The sequence below is a fragment of the Protopterus annectens genome, chromosome 2.part0 (assembly GCF_019279795.1).
Source record: "Protopterus annectens isolate FY-2018-M chromosome 2.part0, PAN1.0, whole genome shotgun sequence".
NCBI lineage: Eukaryota > Metazoa > Chordata > Ceratodontiformes > Protopteridae > Protopterus > Protopterus annectens.
The window spans coordinates 1072634705-1072651734 of record NC_056728.1 but is presented as its reverse complement, the minus strand read 5'-3'; the positions used below and the strand labels follow the sequence as shown (position 1 = coordinate 1072651734).

At 39.8% G+C, this 17030-nt stretch overlaps 1 protein-coding gene across 3 annotated transcripts in view; it reads right to left on the bottom strand.

Moving 5' to 3' along the window:
• The window catches only part of CCDC171 (coiled-coil domain containing 171), a 3960104-nt gene that overhangs the window by 2753869 nt on the left and 1189205 nt on the right, over nt 1-17030 (bottom strand). For all 3 annotated transcript variants that reach the window (XM_044061288.1, XM_044061289.1, XM_044061290.1), the window contains exon 10: nt 5439-5541. In XM_044061288.1, coding sequence (XP_043917223.1) covers nt 5439-5541 — 103 coding nt within the window. The remainder of the gene's footprint in view (nt 1-5438; nt 5542-17030) is intronic.

Genomic DNA, 17030 nt, shown 5'->3' with positions numbered 1-17030 from the left:
TCGACATCTGCTTCTGGGAGACTTCTGGCTGAAAGAACTTACCTCAAGAAGGCTATCGAAAGAAGTCTGTAATGTCTAGATTCCCTTTAAATTGGCTAATAAAGCAGAGGGCTAATCTGCTGCGAAGAAAATCTCGGAGATGGATGAGACATCCAGATCTGAGGAACTGTTATTGTCTGAGACTTTCTCTTGTGGTGAAAGGCTCGATGGTCGGATCAGATGACTTGCTTACCATTTTTTACTAGATTCTTCTATCTTTTCTGGAGCCTGACTTGACTCTTTCTTTCTCTCTCTTTTTTCTCTATTTCTTTTCCAGAAGACTTAGAAGGAGAAGGGCTGACCTTAGCCAACTGCTTGGGCAAAAATCCTTTCAGAATTAGCTTGTTGTGATGACTTTGGAGTGCCTTGGAAATGAACGATTTGCAAATATCACACTCTTAAGTCCAAATGGGCTACCCCCAGACAATGAATACATAACTGGTGTGGATCTTGGCAGGGAATTTTGTGTCCACATTGGGCACACATCTTAAAACTTTTTTCTGACATTGTAAACTGTAAGATAAATCACTTTACCAAGAGCAAGAACTATAACAGCAGCTACTACAAACAACATATAAATGTAAATATATTGAGAAAGAATTTAGGAGACTAAACCACAAAATCAGAAAAAAGCAAAGTATAACGGGGTTCTACTGACTAAATACTAACTAGAAACTGTCATATTATCTATAATATTCAACTACAGAGTACGGGGAATAGAAAAGTAGAATACAATTCTACTTATTGTAGAAGTTTTGAACTAGGAGAATAAAGTCCCAAGATTCACAAGCATCCTCAATGGTGGCAAATAAGATCTGAAGCTAGGAGGAGGACAGTAGGGCATTGTGTAACGGGTGGAGTCAAGAGTCCCAGTTCCACGAGTTTGGAAGTGCTGAGACCATCTTCGAGATTGGATCCAAGAACTATCTGCTGAACATGATGAAACTGGGCAACATTGAAACAATACATGCATAATAATGTTCAGGAGGAGGAAGAGCGAGGTTTAAGGGAAGGCAGAAATTCTATTTTTCTGTAACGTTAAACTGATGAATGTAGCAAAGAAAATACATGCAGGGTATACTGTATTTTAACATAAAAATGCTAAAATGGTTTGTTTTCTTTACTGTCATTGTATGCTTGCCTGTGTCTTGCATGATAAATTTAATAAAGGTGTTAAAAAAAAGAACAAAGTTCATTAAAATAGTAAATTCAGATATGAGGCACCGACAATTTAAAAAGTCGGACTATTTAGTTAAGTGTCAATCTAGTTCTCACAGTTATTTTGCAGGTATATTAAAAATGAATGCCGTATTTTCACTTCAAAATTCTTAAATTTTCAGTAGGGAATGAATAAATGCTTAAGTTACAGTGCTCTAGAAATCTAATTGTATATTAAAAATAATTTACTCCAAAGCAGATGAAACATCTGAATCATTCCTTCTTTAAGATTTTCTGTTGCCCACAGATTCTACTAACCACAGATTTCAAGGTTTGTGCCTCAAAGTTTAGAGTTCACTGCTGACCTCTGGTAAACAAGTACATGTTCTTCCAATAATTTTATCTGGATATTCTCTTTTTCTCCTACATTACAAAAACAAGCTGGATGGATTTCTTACTCTAAATGGTCTGGTCTGTAAAAAGGTCCACATCAGACCAGTTCACTTATCTAGTTATTACAGCATAAGCAATTTCATTCTGGGCTGGATGCAACAACCAACAAACAAATTAAGTCATACTAGCGCCACTGATGTGAAAAGACCAGATATAGAGTAAGACAATGACTGCACTATGAAGTCATCCATGCTGGAAACATTACACAAAGAAAATATCAATACAATCAAAATGAATCTACTCGTATGCAGACATGCAGCTGCCAGCAAAGTGAGGAAAGTGAATGTTCTGCAGCAGCTGCCTGCACATATATATTTTTTTCATTTTGCATTTCTGTTTTCTTGAGAATGTTTCACAACAGGACACTCACATGGAGTAGATTACATTAGCAGAAACGTAAAAAGTGTTGCACAAAGTAAACCAATAGCATTCCAAAGAAATGCACCAAAACAACTAAACTGCATGAAAACACGGCAAAGGCAACATAAAATATTTATCAGAACATCAAAAACTAAAATCAAGATATTTAAAACTGGTCATATATAAAAGGTTAGTGCTTTCACATACCAAGTGTATGCTTCATCATTTCCATTGTTTTTGATAAATTACATTAGCCCATTCCAAAGAAGGGTATAAGTATAGCTGGCAGAATTCTGCAGTCAAAACTACACTCCTAAACAATACCCAAACTCTATCCAAGCTGTCATGCCCTCAAGGTAAGAATATGCAGTTTGTGGGGATAGACAAAGCAGTAAAGGGTACATGTCTTCAAAGAGGCAAATGAAAAATGTCAGAGATACTGAAAAAATCAACTGACTTGTCACAGTGTCTCTAGCTTGTCATACTGTTGTTTGTGATAACTAATAAAACTAAAAAAGAACAGAATTGTTATGCCAATGGACTATTAACTAATTTTTTAAAAAATATTTTTCTTCTTTTTTTGCCCTCTGTCAGAGGATAACCTGCCTTGAACATTGTGTAAAAGGAACTGTAGAGTTAATTACTGCAAAAGGGTGAGGATTTTTTGTAAGCATCTAGCCTTTATATCTGTGTATATTTCCCCCAGTATGTTCCAGTAAATGGGCATGCAATGGGTGTAGCATGAGGATCTCATTCACTCACACAACTGACGCAACACTTATACGATGGTTAACTGAAACAGAGTATTTCAAGGTAAATCATCCAATCACCTGAAAAAAGGTAGCTTACATGAGGGCAAGCACACCACACAAACCTGCTGGGGAAGCCCCTCACCTATACTTTTTACTTCTGACTTCACACAACCTACAGGTACATTACAATTCCTGTCTTTTAAGTTTATTTTTGCTCAAGTCAGAACAACTTATCAAAACTCAATGAAAAAAAAGCCACTCTTCCATTCAGGGATAATGTTTTGATTATGTCGCAGGTGTCTCATGTTCAAATAGTGGCTCGGGCAGGGGAGGATGGCAGTGAGTGGTCGCTACCTGCTCACTCATCTGGGGTGGGGGTTGGCAGCTCTGGCTTGCCAAATGGGTAACATCTAGCTGGAGCACTAGGTATCAACCCCATGGGGCTCACGTCTGTCAAACCCAAGCTACCGTGTGCCAGTTGTTCTGTGAGCCTACAGAAACCTTCAGAGGGCAGCTACAGCAGAGCTTGTAAGAGCTTCCACATCGGACGGTAAAGGGGTACCCCATCTTGGAAATGGCAGGCTGCCCCAAAGAACTAGCAAAGGCGACTTACTCCTTAGCACTCAACTCTCTCAGTGAGCATTTGGCTCATGGAGGCTTTCTGGACAAGAATAAATGTGCCATAGGGTTCTTGCTAATTCGGGAATCCCTGGCTCCGTGAAAATGTGGAATGAAAGGGGGGACAAACTATAGATGGAGACTAATTAAAATTAAAATCATCAAGTACATCTTATCTAGTTATTTAATTCCCTTCCTACACTTATTCACCTGCAGCACTTCAACACTAGTGGCAGCAGCATAGTGGAAAATCCCGATCTCTTAGGAATGAAATGACAGCTTCCCTTTCCATGTTGCTTGACTCTTACTCCGGGGATTGTTATTTTACAGCAGAAAAATGCTTCTGACACCAAACTGTACAAGGCTGCATCACCATCAAACAGCTCTATGGCATACACTCCAGAAAGAAATTTTGTAAACATCCAGAAAGAACAAGTGAGCAAAATGTAATGTCATGGTGCATACCTTTTGGAAAAATACAAGAAAAAATATTATAATAAAATTTAGAATACAGATTCAAATCAGCCAAGAGTTATGGATTTGTGTACTGATAGAATTTGCTAACAAGGCATCTTTTTGAAGTCAGGATGTCTGTAATGGCATCCTGTCCTGCACACTATACTTCCCTGCTGTTAAACCAAACGAGACAGAATTTGAAAGTTTTCTCTGCGTACAGATAGATTAGCAAACCTTCTAAACTGTCCACAGAAATGTGGCTTTTGTTTATCTGTGTCCTGTGACATCCAAACAAGGAAAAGGCTCAGAGTCCTTCCTCACAAGCCTTGAATAAAACAAATATAGGAGAATGAATGTTTTGTAAACTTCCAAGATGTCCGTTATGGTGTCCAAGCCTTTACCATGCCAGCCATGCAAAATAAGCTCTGACAGCTCACTCCTACTAAGTCATATGCCAAACTGCCCCTCCCAAAGTACTGTTGTAGTACATCAGCATTACTGCTGGGACAAATATAGTATGAAATTAGTAAACTATCACACAATGAGCTAAAAGTGTGCATGCCTGCTTTTGGATTAAAATATAAGATTTATCCATGCCTACAGAAAAACAAAAGAAATCACAAGAAAAGACACAGCATATAATGTAGTACAAAGGACTTTGTATGGGGTGTTTTGCTATTAACCACAAAAGTAAATGCAATATCACAAGGCCCAAGTCTAAAAAATTTAAGGTGACTTTCTATAAATCATAACATTTTAGTAAAAAGTAAGAACTATCATTATATATACTACCCTTGCAAATGCAGCTGCTTACAATACATACAGTTCAGACCTCATCTAGAAAAGATAAAGTAAAAAATAATTATATAAAGTAATTCAAAATAATTTACAAAACAAAAAAACTTTCAATGTATTAAAATGAACAATACAAGAAAAATATATGCATAAAAGGCTAACAACTTCAAGAGAGACAGCTAATTCTTTCATCACTGATCGGATTCTTAGATTACTATAACCCTAAAATGATAAATGAATCAATGACCACATAAGCACACATTTATAGCAAACAACAGATTAAAAGACTAATTGAGAATATTGTAATAACATGAATATTAACAGATACCAAAGAACAAAGCAGTGTGTGTTTTTTTTTAATTATCATTTTTTGTATAATGTGACATAATATACTGTGCTGTCCTGTATAACCTTTTTATGGCTTATGTACATGTGACCTCCAAGTTTGCTGAAGGTTATCAGAGAATTTGGCTCAGTTCAGTGAAAACATCTGTTCCCCTTGCAGGTGGACTGTAAGAACCCTGTCTCACTTGGATTTACAGCCCAGCAAGTAAGCCCTTTCCTGTCCAATGATATTGACCCTGGTACTTTTAAATAAGAGTTCGAGGCTGACAACAGCAGGTCTGCATTCCGTCACCCTTTCTCAGCCAGGCTGACCACTTGACTGCTGTGAGGACTGCTCTTATCATGTCATCAAATCAGAGCATGTTGAGAGGAGGCACTGCAGAGGCATCTGCAGACCTCCCAGAATGAAATGACTTTTGGAACACTGACAGATGCATCTGTCATTTTATACCTTCAACTAACCTGATTTCCGCATGCCTGACACTGCAAAGCTGTCCAAGAGAAGCTCCAGTTCTCTCATGCTGCCCCCATACGTCTCTTCCAGAAAAGCTTGATGTTTCTTAGCCTTTTTTTTTCCACAGCATAAAATTCAAAAAAGAAAATGAGTTAGAAGCAAGTCAGACAAATTATTTTTGTTTATACCAAGGTCCACAAAAACTTTTACACTTTAGCTAACAGACTGCAACATACTGCTTACTTACATGATATATAAACATATTTTAAAGGCTGTAACATTTTTCAAGGCAGTAATGACATAACATTTAATGTCTGGCTAGCCCATTTAACAAATCAATTAAATCTTCTTGGCCAGCCTTAGTTTGTTGACTTTAGAGAGCATATTTTGATTGCTAACATGAAATTATAAATCCAAGGAACTGGTGTGAAGCCCCAAAACAGTTTGTTCTTTTTGATGTAAACAGAGGTGATCCTCATAACATTATAAGCAACATACTTCATAGCTACAACTAACAAATAGCTGTCATCATACTTCATAGCTACAACTAACAAATAGCTGTCATCACTTTCATCATTCATGAAGTACTTGGGTCTATATCACATCAACAAAGTGACAGTTCAATTAATGGCATTTCATCGGAAATGCTGTTCATCTAAATTCTAAATCTGCTCTTGTGGGGGACTGCCCCTGCTAATTATATACACCAACTCCAAGATTGCACTACAGTGAGGAAAGGGCAAATTTCACGATTTTCACTGCACAGCAATCTCCGTATGAACAGTTCGACAAACAGCATGTTCAATGTACGTGAACCTAAAATGCCGTTCGCTGAACTGAATTTTTGCTGAAGTGATACAAACCCAAGTACTTACACCTAGAATGCCTCAAATTTATTTGCAAGGTAAGAAACTGCAAAAACAAATATCCTAAAGGAATATAAAAAGTAAAATAAAAATAAGGCATGTATCTTGGTGAAACTAAGCAAACAAGCCTGATAATCACAGGAAGAGAGTGTAACAAACTAATTAACAAAATAATTGCCTTCATAAATACAAGTTGCAATCGCTTTGCAAATGAGGTGTCAAAAAAAACCTAGGAAAAGGAAAAAAAAAAATTCTATAAAATAAAAAGCCACACACATACCTCTAAACTGTCCAGACTTTTGCAGAATGTCCAGATTTTTGCCTCGTATTTTTGGCCTGCTTCTCATAAAATTGTGGTTTTCTGGCAAATCACCGGGAAATCATTGAAGGCTGAGGTCAGAAAATAATAGAAGACATTTAAGTTTCAGACCTCATATCCTTCAAAAAATCAATGTTAATGCAAAACCTGTTAAGACTATCAACTTTCTAAGTTTGTAAGAGCAATATTTAAAATGTGTCCCTATTTTTGGGCCTTTGTCCTCCCATTATGTGTGGCTTTGTCCACATTTTTGCTCTAAGAGGTTGACAGGCATGGCCACATGTTTCAGTTAAGTTTTAAAATTAAGAAACTCAACTCAGATCTTAAAGCTGCCAATAAAAATAACATCTGTGTTGTTTGTAGTCCCAGGCAAGCAAAATAAAGACATAAGTTACATGAAGGTCTCACCAAAAGTAATGTTTAAGTGCAACATTCCTGAAGAACACAACTAATACACACACAGACACACACACACAAACACACAATTATCTTACTCTGTCTCATTCACCAGTCTCATGGCTTAGCAGTCAGAGAAGTGGCAATAAAGTCTTTTACTTTGTATGCACTACGGTGAATGGTGACATAGAAAAACAGATCTATGTATTTGTATTACTTCTGTCCTGCAAATAAACAAACCTATATAATCAGCCCTAAAGAGCTCTGTTTTTCAAACTTGGAAGAAAGCCATCTTCATTCACAAGGGTTTGTTTTTAAATGCTATCTATTATCAACCGTTTAAGAGAAGCAGAATGCATAAGCTGGATAACAAGAAGTTACCAGCTATAAATGTCAAACTCTCAAAAATCTGTACCTTACTTTAAGATGGGTATTCATTGCAGATAATATAAAATGGGTCAGTTGTGAAACACTCATTAAGCTGGAAAAAGGGGACTATGAAAAAAAGCCCATGCAGATTTGTTTTTACTAAACTTGTTGTTACCCTTAAGAAGTATGCATTGTTTAGTAGGTATGATATCTGTGGGTTGATCGGAATGGTTTATAACAGAACAGAGACAAACTGGACAGAACTAACCTTCATTAGGCCTTTAATCAGACTTGAAGCAGGTATCTTCTTGCCATCTTGGTTAAGCATTTGGCTTCTTTTGAAAGTTTATAAGGGTACACATCATTTAGGATACAAACACTTATGAAGATTTTTTTTTAATCTGGAAAAAGACAGCATTACAGCGGATTATACAGGTTCAATTACTTGCAGGGGATAAATATGCAAGTGCATGGATTTGCTTTGCTGTGTCACCATTCAGCGTAGTACGTACAAGTACCAGATTTTGATGCCATTTTGAATGCTAAACTGCGAGACTGGTGAAGGAGGAAGAGAAAGGTAGTTTTGTGTATGTGTCTGTGGGGTGGGGGGTCAATGAGCCACAGATCATCAAGCTTGAGTCATCAAATGTTTGGAATAGGAAAGGCATGGTTTGCCTCTCTGAGGATTAAAATAATAAAGCCCATCCTAGAGGTTCAATGAATCAAGTTTCACTGAATCACTCTGAGTGAAGTGAGACACCATGAAACCTGACTTAACTATTCATCTTGTACTCAATTCTCCCCCTCTTCCCCTGTGTGTGTGTGTTATATTTATATATATATATATGTATACACACACACACCTATGTATACACATATACACACACGTACGTATATAGGGAGTGTGTGTAAGTGTATACAAGTGCTATACAAGTTATCCCTGCATGCAGTTTATCTCCTGTTTTGGTGTTTTTCATTGGTAGTGCAGTTGGTTGAATTACATAATGGTCGAAATTCATAAAATCGACTGTTACATAATTTCTTGGGCTTTTCCCTTTTCTTCATGTCTGTGTGACCCTGGAATTAGTATATTTAACTTTGTTTGAGTGAGTGTGTGTGTGTGTGTGTGTGTGTGTGTGTGTGTGTGTGTGTGTGTGTGTGTGAACACATTCCTATCATCCTAACAATCTACTTCAAATTAATGATCATCATCAAAGCATACATGAACCCCACAAATCCTCTGCCCAGAGTCTGTACGCATACTCCGTTGCTAAAAAATGGAATGCTATCTCTCTGCAAATTAGATCTTCCTCTAGCCTCCTATTAAAACACAACCTAAATAAGATTTGGCTCTGTTCCTGCTCTACCCCAGACTGAACTAGTCCCACCCCTCCCCAACATACTTTTATTAATTCCTTCTGTCTAAACATAGTCAATCTAACTCTTACATAAAGAGCAGATACAGTTTTACCTAGGCTATTTTATCCACTCATATCTGTACCAGTGTGTACTCAGTGTCATCTCAATGGACTGTAACTGAAGTTGTGAATTTTACTTGGTTAATATGATGTTCTTATGTATTAGGTTTTGTAAGGACTTCATTATTTAACTGTAGCCATATGTCAACAAAATGTTAAGCTTTTTTCCTTGTGCCTTTGGGATATTATCAAAGTCAGATTTTCTCTGCAAACAAATGTCAAATAAATAAAAAGTGTGTACGTACGTACGTCATGGGCTTTTATGGCAGTTAAAATATGTGGGAAGAAATTAAATAAAAGATAGTACAAAATTTAAAAAGCTGGAAGCAACTGATTATGGTTAAGGATAGTAAGATACAAGCAGTGAAAATGTTTCTTGTACCTTGATTTTCTATACAGGCTCAGAGTACTTTTATCAACCAGGTAGAAGTTGTGGGTCAAAGTTAATAAAGAGTTGAAGGAATTTAATGGGGGAGGGGAAGGGCAAGAATTAAATTGGATAAGTTGATTCTCACCATAGAACAAGTTAATTTAGGATTACCTGATTTGAAGAAAAGCTTTACATATACAAAGTTAAGGGTCATATATACAACATAAACAAGGGATTATAAACCAAAGTGGAGAAGAACGACAGAAGGTACATCGTGGTCTGGGCCTAAACAGGTGACGCAGTAAGAACGAAAATCTCAGTGTGGAATTTGCTTTCCACAGGCAAGACAATTGTTAACTTATTTCTGACATTGGTTAGAGCAAGAAAAAAGGATCCCAACGGGGTACTTAGCTTCAGAAGACTTCAGGATGATTCAATTCGTAAACGAAAACTCAGGTAGCGGCTAACCGGCACTCATGCAAACTGCTTCTGCTTCGGGCTCCTTGGCAAGAAAGACTAATGTAATGGCGTCGGCTGCCTGTTTTTATACCCCTGACAACCTGACATCAGTCTAGGAGCAACAGCAACCAACGCAGAAATACCAAGTCTCTGGTATTCGGGCCGACTGAGGGCTACCTGCAGGCAGATATCCCAAGTGTGATCACTGCAACAGTGAAACATGAGGAACATCAAAGGATTATAAACCAAAGTGGAGAAGAATGATGATGATGATGAAATGGGTTGGGGGGGGGACTTCTAAACATAAGGAGAGAGTAGGATTTTGGACAGAGGTCCTTAAGGAGAATAACAGCAACCATGCAAAATATATTCACAAAACAGAAAACATTCCATTCTAAGATCTGAAGAAAAAATTATCAATAGGGCTTATGACACCAAGCAGGAGTAATAGAATATAGGCAAAAATGGGGCTGTAATTTACTGGAGAAAATCAGAAAAGGAACCAAGAAATTGTGAGCAAGTAACTACAAAGGTTAGGTAGGAGAGTGAGATGAGGCCAAGCACAGGTTTTGACTGTGGGTTAGAGACTGCCTTCACTACCAATGATTGAAAGAAGAGTATAGGCAAAGAGGAGATAAGGGAGTGCTAACTGAAAGGCCAGCTCTGGCAAGAGTTTTTAGATGAGTGTCGAACAGAAGCTGCTAATGTTAAAAAAGGTATATTTAGCAGGGTATATAAAATATTGCATGGCAACTATAAGAACCAATCAGAGGAGGTTAGAAAAGGTTGGTAAGAGAGACTGGAAAGGGAATTTACAAAGGAACAATGTGTGACATCTGTATGACTTAAGTATGCAACAAAGTCCAGAAGGTTTAGGATATTTGCTTTGTTGCTCAGGTATTTTAGACCTAAGCAGATTTCAGAGAAGTTTTCCTCAGGTACACAGCAAATGCTGGAGATGTGATGTGAAACAAACATAAATGGGAACATGTTTTTGGGAATGTAATGAGTTGGCAGATTTTAAAAAATCCCTGCAGAATACATGGTCAGAAATGCTTGAGCAGCAAATTGTTATAACAAAGTAAATGATTCTTTTTAGCTGGGATATAAGATCTGAATTGGCCAGAGATAGTACGACATTAATAAGTTTAATGCTATTAGTTGCCAAAAAAGAAATTACTAGGAAATGGAAATCAAAATCAACTGTAACAGAACTACTGGATACTGTAAAGCAGATAAAATGGCTGGAATTCAAGGAAACAAAGAATGCAGAATAATGTTCAGGAGAAGTTGAGGTTTTACGGAAGGAGGGAATTGAGTGCATTTCTTTGTGCCGGTCCCAAGCCCGGATAAATGGCGAGGGTTGCGTCAAGAAGGGCATCCGGCGTAAAAATTCTGCCACATGATTTATGGCGCAATGGATGTGGTGAGAGAGGACATGCAGGCGGTTGGTGTGACAGAAAGATGCAGAGGACAGGAAGAAATGGAAAGAGATGATCCGCTGTGGCGACCCCTAACGGGAAAAGCCGAAAGATGATGATGATGATATACTATTGAAGTGAATGACAATTGTTAAAAAGAACACATGTACAATGCATGAAAATAATGAAAATTATTACTATGGTTTATTTTGTTTTCTGTTAACGCACGCATATCTATGTCACTGCTCTAAATGTGAACATTTAATAAATCTGTTTTAAAAAAAGAAAATTATATGGATACATTTAAAAGACATTTCTGTAAATGCAGCTTTTCAGTCTTGAGTGTCATGACTAAATCTCTAACTGCCCATACCTCTCCGTCTGGATTCTCAAATCATCTTCCATACCTGGAATATTTAATAAGACAGCTCACTCAAAGTCTGGTCTTCCCTTTGGCAAAATCTCTTGCTGAACAAACTTTTCTTTAGAGAGACAGCTTGAGCAGCACCACCCGCAGCTTTTAGCAATCACAATTCAAGTCCTTATTTTAAATTTTTCTGATGACAACACAGGTTGCAACACTTCTAACTGCTCATCTTCCGTGGAATTCAGTATGCTTGTCTTACCAAATGTTGGTGAGTTCTTCAATACAGCTTTACAGCCTTCCTCTCAACCAAAAAAATATATCTTGGTTTCTCAGTTCATCCTTTTACAAACTACTTCTGCTTCAGGTTGCAAGGTTTCCCAAGGCTTCTGCATTCTTACATCATCTCCAACCTGTAAATCTAGCAATCTTCTGTACTTTCTATCTTAACAGTATTTCTGTCTCTGCTGACTTCTTTCCAGCATTTCTTTTAATTTATTGCTGATTTTAAAACATGTTGAAGTTTTAACCTCCTGCACATTAGCAAATGAGACGGCAAGAGACAGACTCCCCATAATGGAGAACATAACTAACTACAAGATGACAATCTTCACAACTTTTGTTACCAGGCTTTCTCGGGAGATTTTTCACTGTATAGCTAGCTCTCAACTTGTGCCCGCTCACCACAATCAAAATTACTTCTAAATGGCCTCTAATTGAAATATATCTGTGTTATTAACATAGTATTATTTTAAGGTCAGTGCGTTACTGTATCCCCTAGGGAGTCCAGCATGTGCATGTGTGCCCTTGACTGCACATCCCCCCCCACCCCACAAGATGGACATGCTCATCTTCCTTGCCTATGTCATCAACTAGCAGAGATACTATTTGAATGTGGGTCGCCTGGACTACAGTCAGGGCTTTATCCTTCCATGCCACCACTGCAGACTACCCAAGATACTTTTGACAGTACAGTTGTGTACACTTACCATAAATGTAGATGTTAGAGTGTATTCACTGTTGCAGTCCTTACAAAATGGGTTACCCGGCTCCCACTAGCTCACAGTCGGCCAAGAATACCAAAGTCCTTGGTATATGACGCCGGCTGCCCTTGGATTAGGCCTGACGTCAGGTACAAAAGAAGGCAGCCGACGCCATTTCCTCAGTTTTTATTGCCTTAACTGTCAGGAGCCCCCCAAAAAAGGTTAGACCAGGAAAGGAAAATCCAGTCTGTGCCCTAGGAAAAAAGGGGGATGGAAGGGGGGAAACCAGGACTGCAACAGTGAATACACTCAAACATCTACATTTATGGTAAGTGTACACAACTGTACTATGTTCATTGTGTTTCACTGCTGCAGTCCTTATAAAATGGGTTGATTCCCAAAGCCCAGGGAAAAAAAAAAAAAAAAAACTGGAGAAGGAACACCCACTGTTTAAGGGTTGGTAAGAATGCCCAGCAACACTGCAGTGGCAAAACCAGCCCTGGACTTAGAAAACAAGGTTAAATTGTAATGTTTAGTGAAAGTGTGGACAGAAGTCCATGTAGCTGCTTCCAGTATGTCCCTAGTAGGTACATCTCTTTAAAAAGCTGTTGAGGTAGAGGCTGCCCTAGTAGAATGGGTCCTAATACTCGGAGGATGAACCTTGTCATGCTGTAAGTAGCAAAAGTGAATACAATGAGAAATCCACTTAGAAATGTTCTGTTTTGAAATAGCTTTGCCCTGAACTCCAGGAGCAAAACTGACCAACAACTGATACGACTTTCGAAAAGATTTAGTCCTCTCCAGGTAAAATCTAAGCTGACTATGCACATCCAGGGAATGCAGTAACCTTTCCCCTTTATTCTGAGGATTAGGAAAGAAAGTGGGCAGGTGGATAGACTGGTTAAGAGTCAGGCTAGAAACCACCTTAGGCATAAAGGAGGGATTATTTTGAAGAGAAACCCGATCCATATGGAAGATGATAAAAGGCTCTACTGCCATTAAGGCCTGCAGCTCAGAAACTCTAATAGCTGAAGTAATAACCAAAAGAAAGGCAGTTTTCCAGGAGAGAAACTTCAGGTCTGCTGAGGCAGATGATTCAAAAGGAGGCAGAGTAAGTTTCTCAAATACAAAATTGAGATCCCAGGCAGGAGTTGGTGTACTTATGAGAGGCTTTAACTTGCTAGCTCCCCTGAGGAACTGCTTCATCAAGGGATGAGAGAAAAAGGGATGCTTAAAGGAACAATGAGCAGAAATAGCTGAAGCATGGATTTTGATAGAAGAAAAGGAAAGTTCACCATTAAGCAAGCCTGTCAGATAGTCAAGAATAAAAGGAAGAGTAGGTTGAGAAGGGGCTTCCCCTCTAGTCTGCATCCAAATGGAGAATCTTTTCCACTTACCTGTGTAAGATTTCCTAGTGCTAGGCCTCCTGGCCTCACAAAGGACCTCAATCACTTGTTGGGAAAGGTTTAAATTATGAGCCAAGCTGCCAAATGCAGAGTCTGAAGATGAGGATGCAGTATCCCCCTTCCCCCAAACCAAGAGATCTGGTATTAGGGGAAGGATGCCAAGGCCGAGACTGGGAGAGAATGCGAAGTAGTGGATACCAATGTTGTCTGGGCCAGTCTGGAGCTATGATGATGGCCCTTCGTTTTTCATCCCTTATCTTTAACAGCACTCTGGGAAGAAGAGACAGAGGAGGGAATGCATAGATCGAGAGCTGTGTCCAGGGGAAGGACAGAGCATCCACTTTCCAAGCTTTGCTGTGATGATCCCTGGTACAATAGGTTGGAAGAAGGCGGTTGGTTGGAGATGAGACTAGATCCACCTGGGGAGTGCCCCAATGCTGAATGATGCGACAGATGGTCTTGTTTAGTTGCCACTCGTGAGGATCCAGGACCTGCCTGCTCAACTGGTCTGCCAAGGTGTTGAGCCTTCCTGGAAGAAACTGAGCTATCAGATGAATGCCCACAGAAGCTGCTACGGACCATAGTATCATGCTTTGTCTGCACTGGTGGTAAGGAGTGTGTCCCTCCCTGCTTGTTGATGTACCACATGATTGTGGTGTTGTCTGTCCTGACCAGAAGAGAACCAGGGGAGAGAGAAGATGTTTGAAAGCCATTAAGGCCTGTTGGACTGCCATGAATTCCTTCAGATTTATGTGCAAATGAACCTGTTGAGAGTTCCAAGTCCCCTGAATGCATCTGCCCCCTAGATGTGCTCCCCAAGCGTAGTCCGAGGCATCGGTGGTGAGAGTCTGGCTGGCAGGAGGTGGACAGAAAGGCAGGCCTTTGTTCTGTGCACAGGCCGTTGCACACCAAAGGAACTCAGTCTGCAGGCAGGGAATCAGAGGAAGTATCGAGTCTAAATCCAGAGTGTGTTGACACCAAAGGTTTTTAAGGTACCACTGTATTTTCCTCATATGCAGTCTGGCAATGGAATCACCAGAATACATGAAGCCATGAATCCCAGGGCTTGCAGGAATTGCCTTGCAGAGAGCTGGGTCATGCTTGCCAAATTTTTGAAGTAATTCGAAAGATCCACTTGTTTCTCTTGAGGAAGGAATACCATCTGGGCGGCTGTGTTCAGGCTCCCTCCCAGGAATACAATCTCCCTGGTGGGTACCAATTTCGACTTCTTTTCATTGATGGTGTAGCCCAAAGAGGTGAGAAGGTTCTTTACAAAGTCCAAATCCTTTAGAAGTTGCTCTGGAGAGTTTGCCTGCTGAATAAGACAATCGCCCAATTAAGGATAAATTTGAATGTTTCTTTCCCTGCAAAAAGCAATGACTGGAGCCAGGCATTCGGTAAAAGCTCTGGGAGCAGTAGATAAGCCAAAGGGCAGTGCAGAGAATTGGAAGTGCCTGTTCCCCGCCCTGAAGCGAAGGAACTGCCTGCAGCTTTCCCTTATTGGGATGTGCAGATAAGCTTCTTTGAGATCCAAAGTCACCAGCCAGGAATCCTTGCCCAGCACTGGCAGCAACTGCTGAAGAGTGAGCATTTTGAATATGGGAATAACCAGAAAAGTGTTTAGAATGGACAAATCCAGAATAGGGCGCCAGGTGCCCCCTTTATTGGGAACCAGGAAAAGCCTTGAGTAGAAACTCTGGCCTATCTGAAGTGCAGGAACTGGCTCGATTGCTCCCAGGTTTAGTAAAGAAGAAACTTTTTCTGCTTCTGCCCTTTGATTTGGGGGGATATGTGGGCATCCTTGGTGGACAGGGAAGGTGTGAAAGGAGAACTTGTAGCCTTGGGATACTATTTTGAGCACCCATTTGTCGTCTGTGATGGTGAACCAGACATTTGCAAACATTGCTAACCTTCCCCCCAAAGGAAACCCTGGGCCCGCAGAGGCAGGCAGGGGAAGGCCGGAGTCATTGGGAATGCTTATTTTGGGAAGTTTGCTTAGAACTCCCCGATTTTGAAGAGGAAGCCTGCCAGTGCTTAGCCTTTTGAGGGGTGGACGTCTGTCCCCTAGAAGACCTGTAACCCCTAGACCTAGTGTGACTCTGTTTACTAGGGTCAGGAAAAGTTCAATTCTTAGAAGGGTAATGTCTACTAAAACGAGGAGGCTGAACTTGCAGAAAGTCCTTAACAGTTTGCATAGATTTGGCCTTATCCTCCAACTTTTTCAACACCTCTTCTGCATTGCTACCAAAAAGACTGTCCTTGTGCAAAGGCACATCCAGTAATTTAGACTAGACAGGTTCAGAAAGGGGCTGTTCCCTGAGCCAAGCATGTCTTCTAATGACAGAACCAGTGGCTGCTGCCCTGCAAGAAGCCTCCAAAGTGTCGAAACCACAATGTAGAGAATGTTTAGTGACAAGAGTGGCAGAATTCAATAAATCATGCATGTCCTTACTCTCCATCAGGGAAGGAACACCAGCAATTTTTGTCTTAATAGCCTCCAAAGTATGCTGCTGATACTTAAGTATACGAAAAAGACAATTAACAGACCTAATAGCCAGGGTGGAAGAAGTATAAACCTTTTTACCCCATCTTTCCAGGGCCCTAGATTCCCTGTCAGAAGGAACGGGATTTTTAGCGACCATGGCTTTAACGCTCTTAGGGCCCTGAGAAATAAACTCTGGATCAGTAGTAGATTCTTGAAAAGGAACTCTAATACCGGTCAGGCTTTCTAGGAGCAGGAGGAACAGAATTAGGAGTCAAAGAATTCTCCATGAAAACATTATCAACAGCCTCCAAAACCGGAGGGATAGCCAAAGGCTTATGCTGTGGCAAATCCAAAAATTCCCTAATCCGTTTCTTGGACTGAGGATAATCCTGACTTTCCCATTTGAAATGCTCCCTAAGAGTATTCAGAGTATCTTCAAAAGAAAAATCTTCTGGAGGAAAGGCAGACAGGATGGAGTCTTCTGCATCAGAATCCTCAAAACCAGAAAAAAGTAGAGAGTTTCCCTCTTCATCAGCAGAGTTGCTGGAAACCTCAGAGTCTGAGGCAGAGAAAGCTTCTGGGGAAAATTCCCTAATCCTTTTAGAAGGAGGTGGCTGAGAGCCCTTGATAAGGGTCAACAGATCACTACCCATTTTAACCATCTGAGCCTGAGGCATTTGAGGG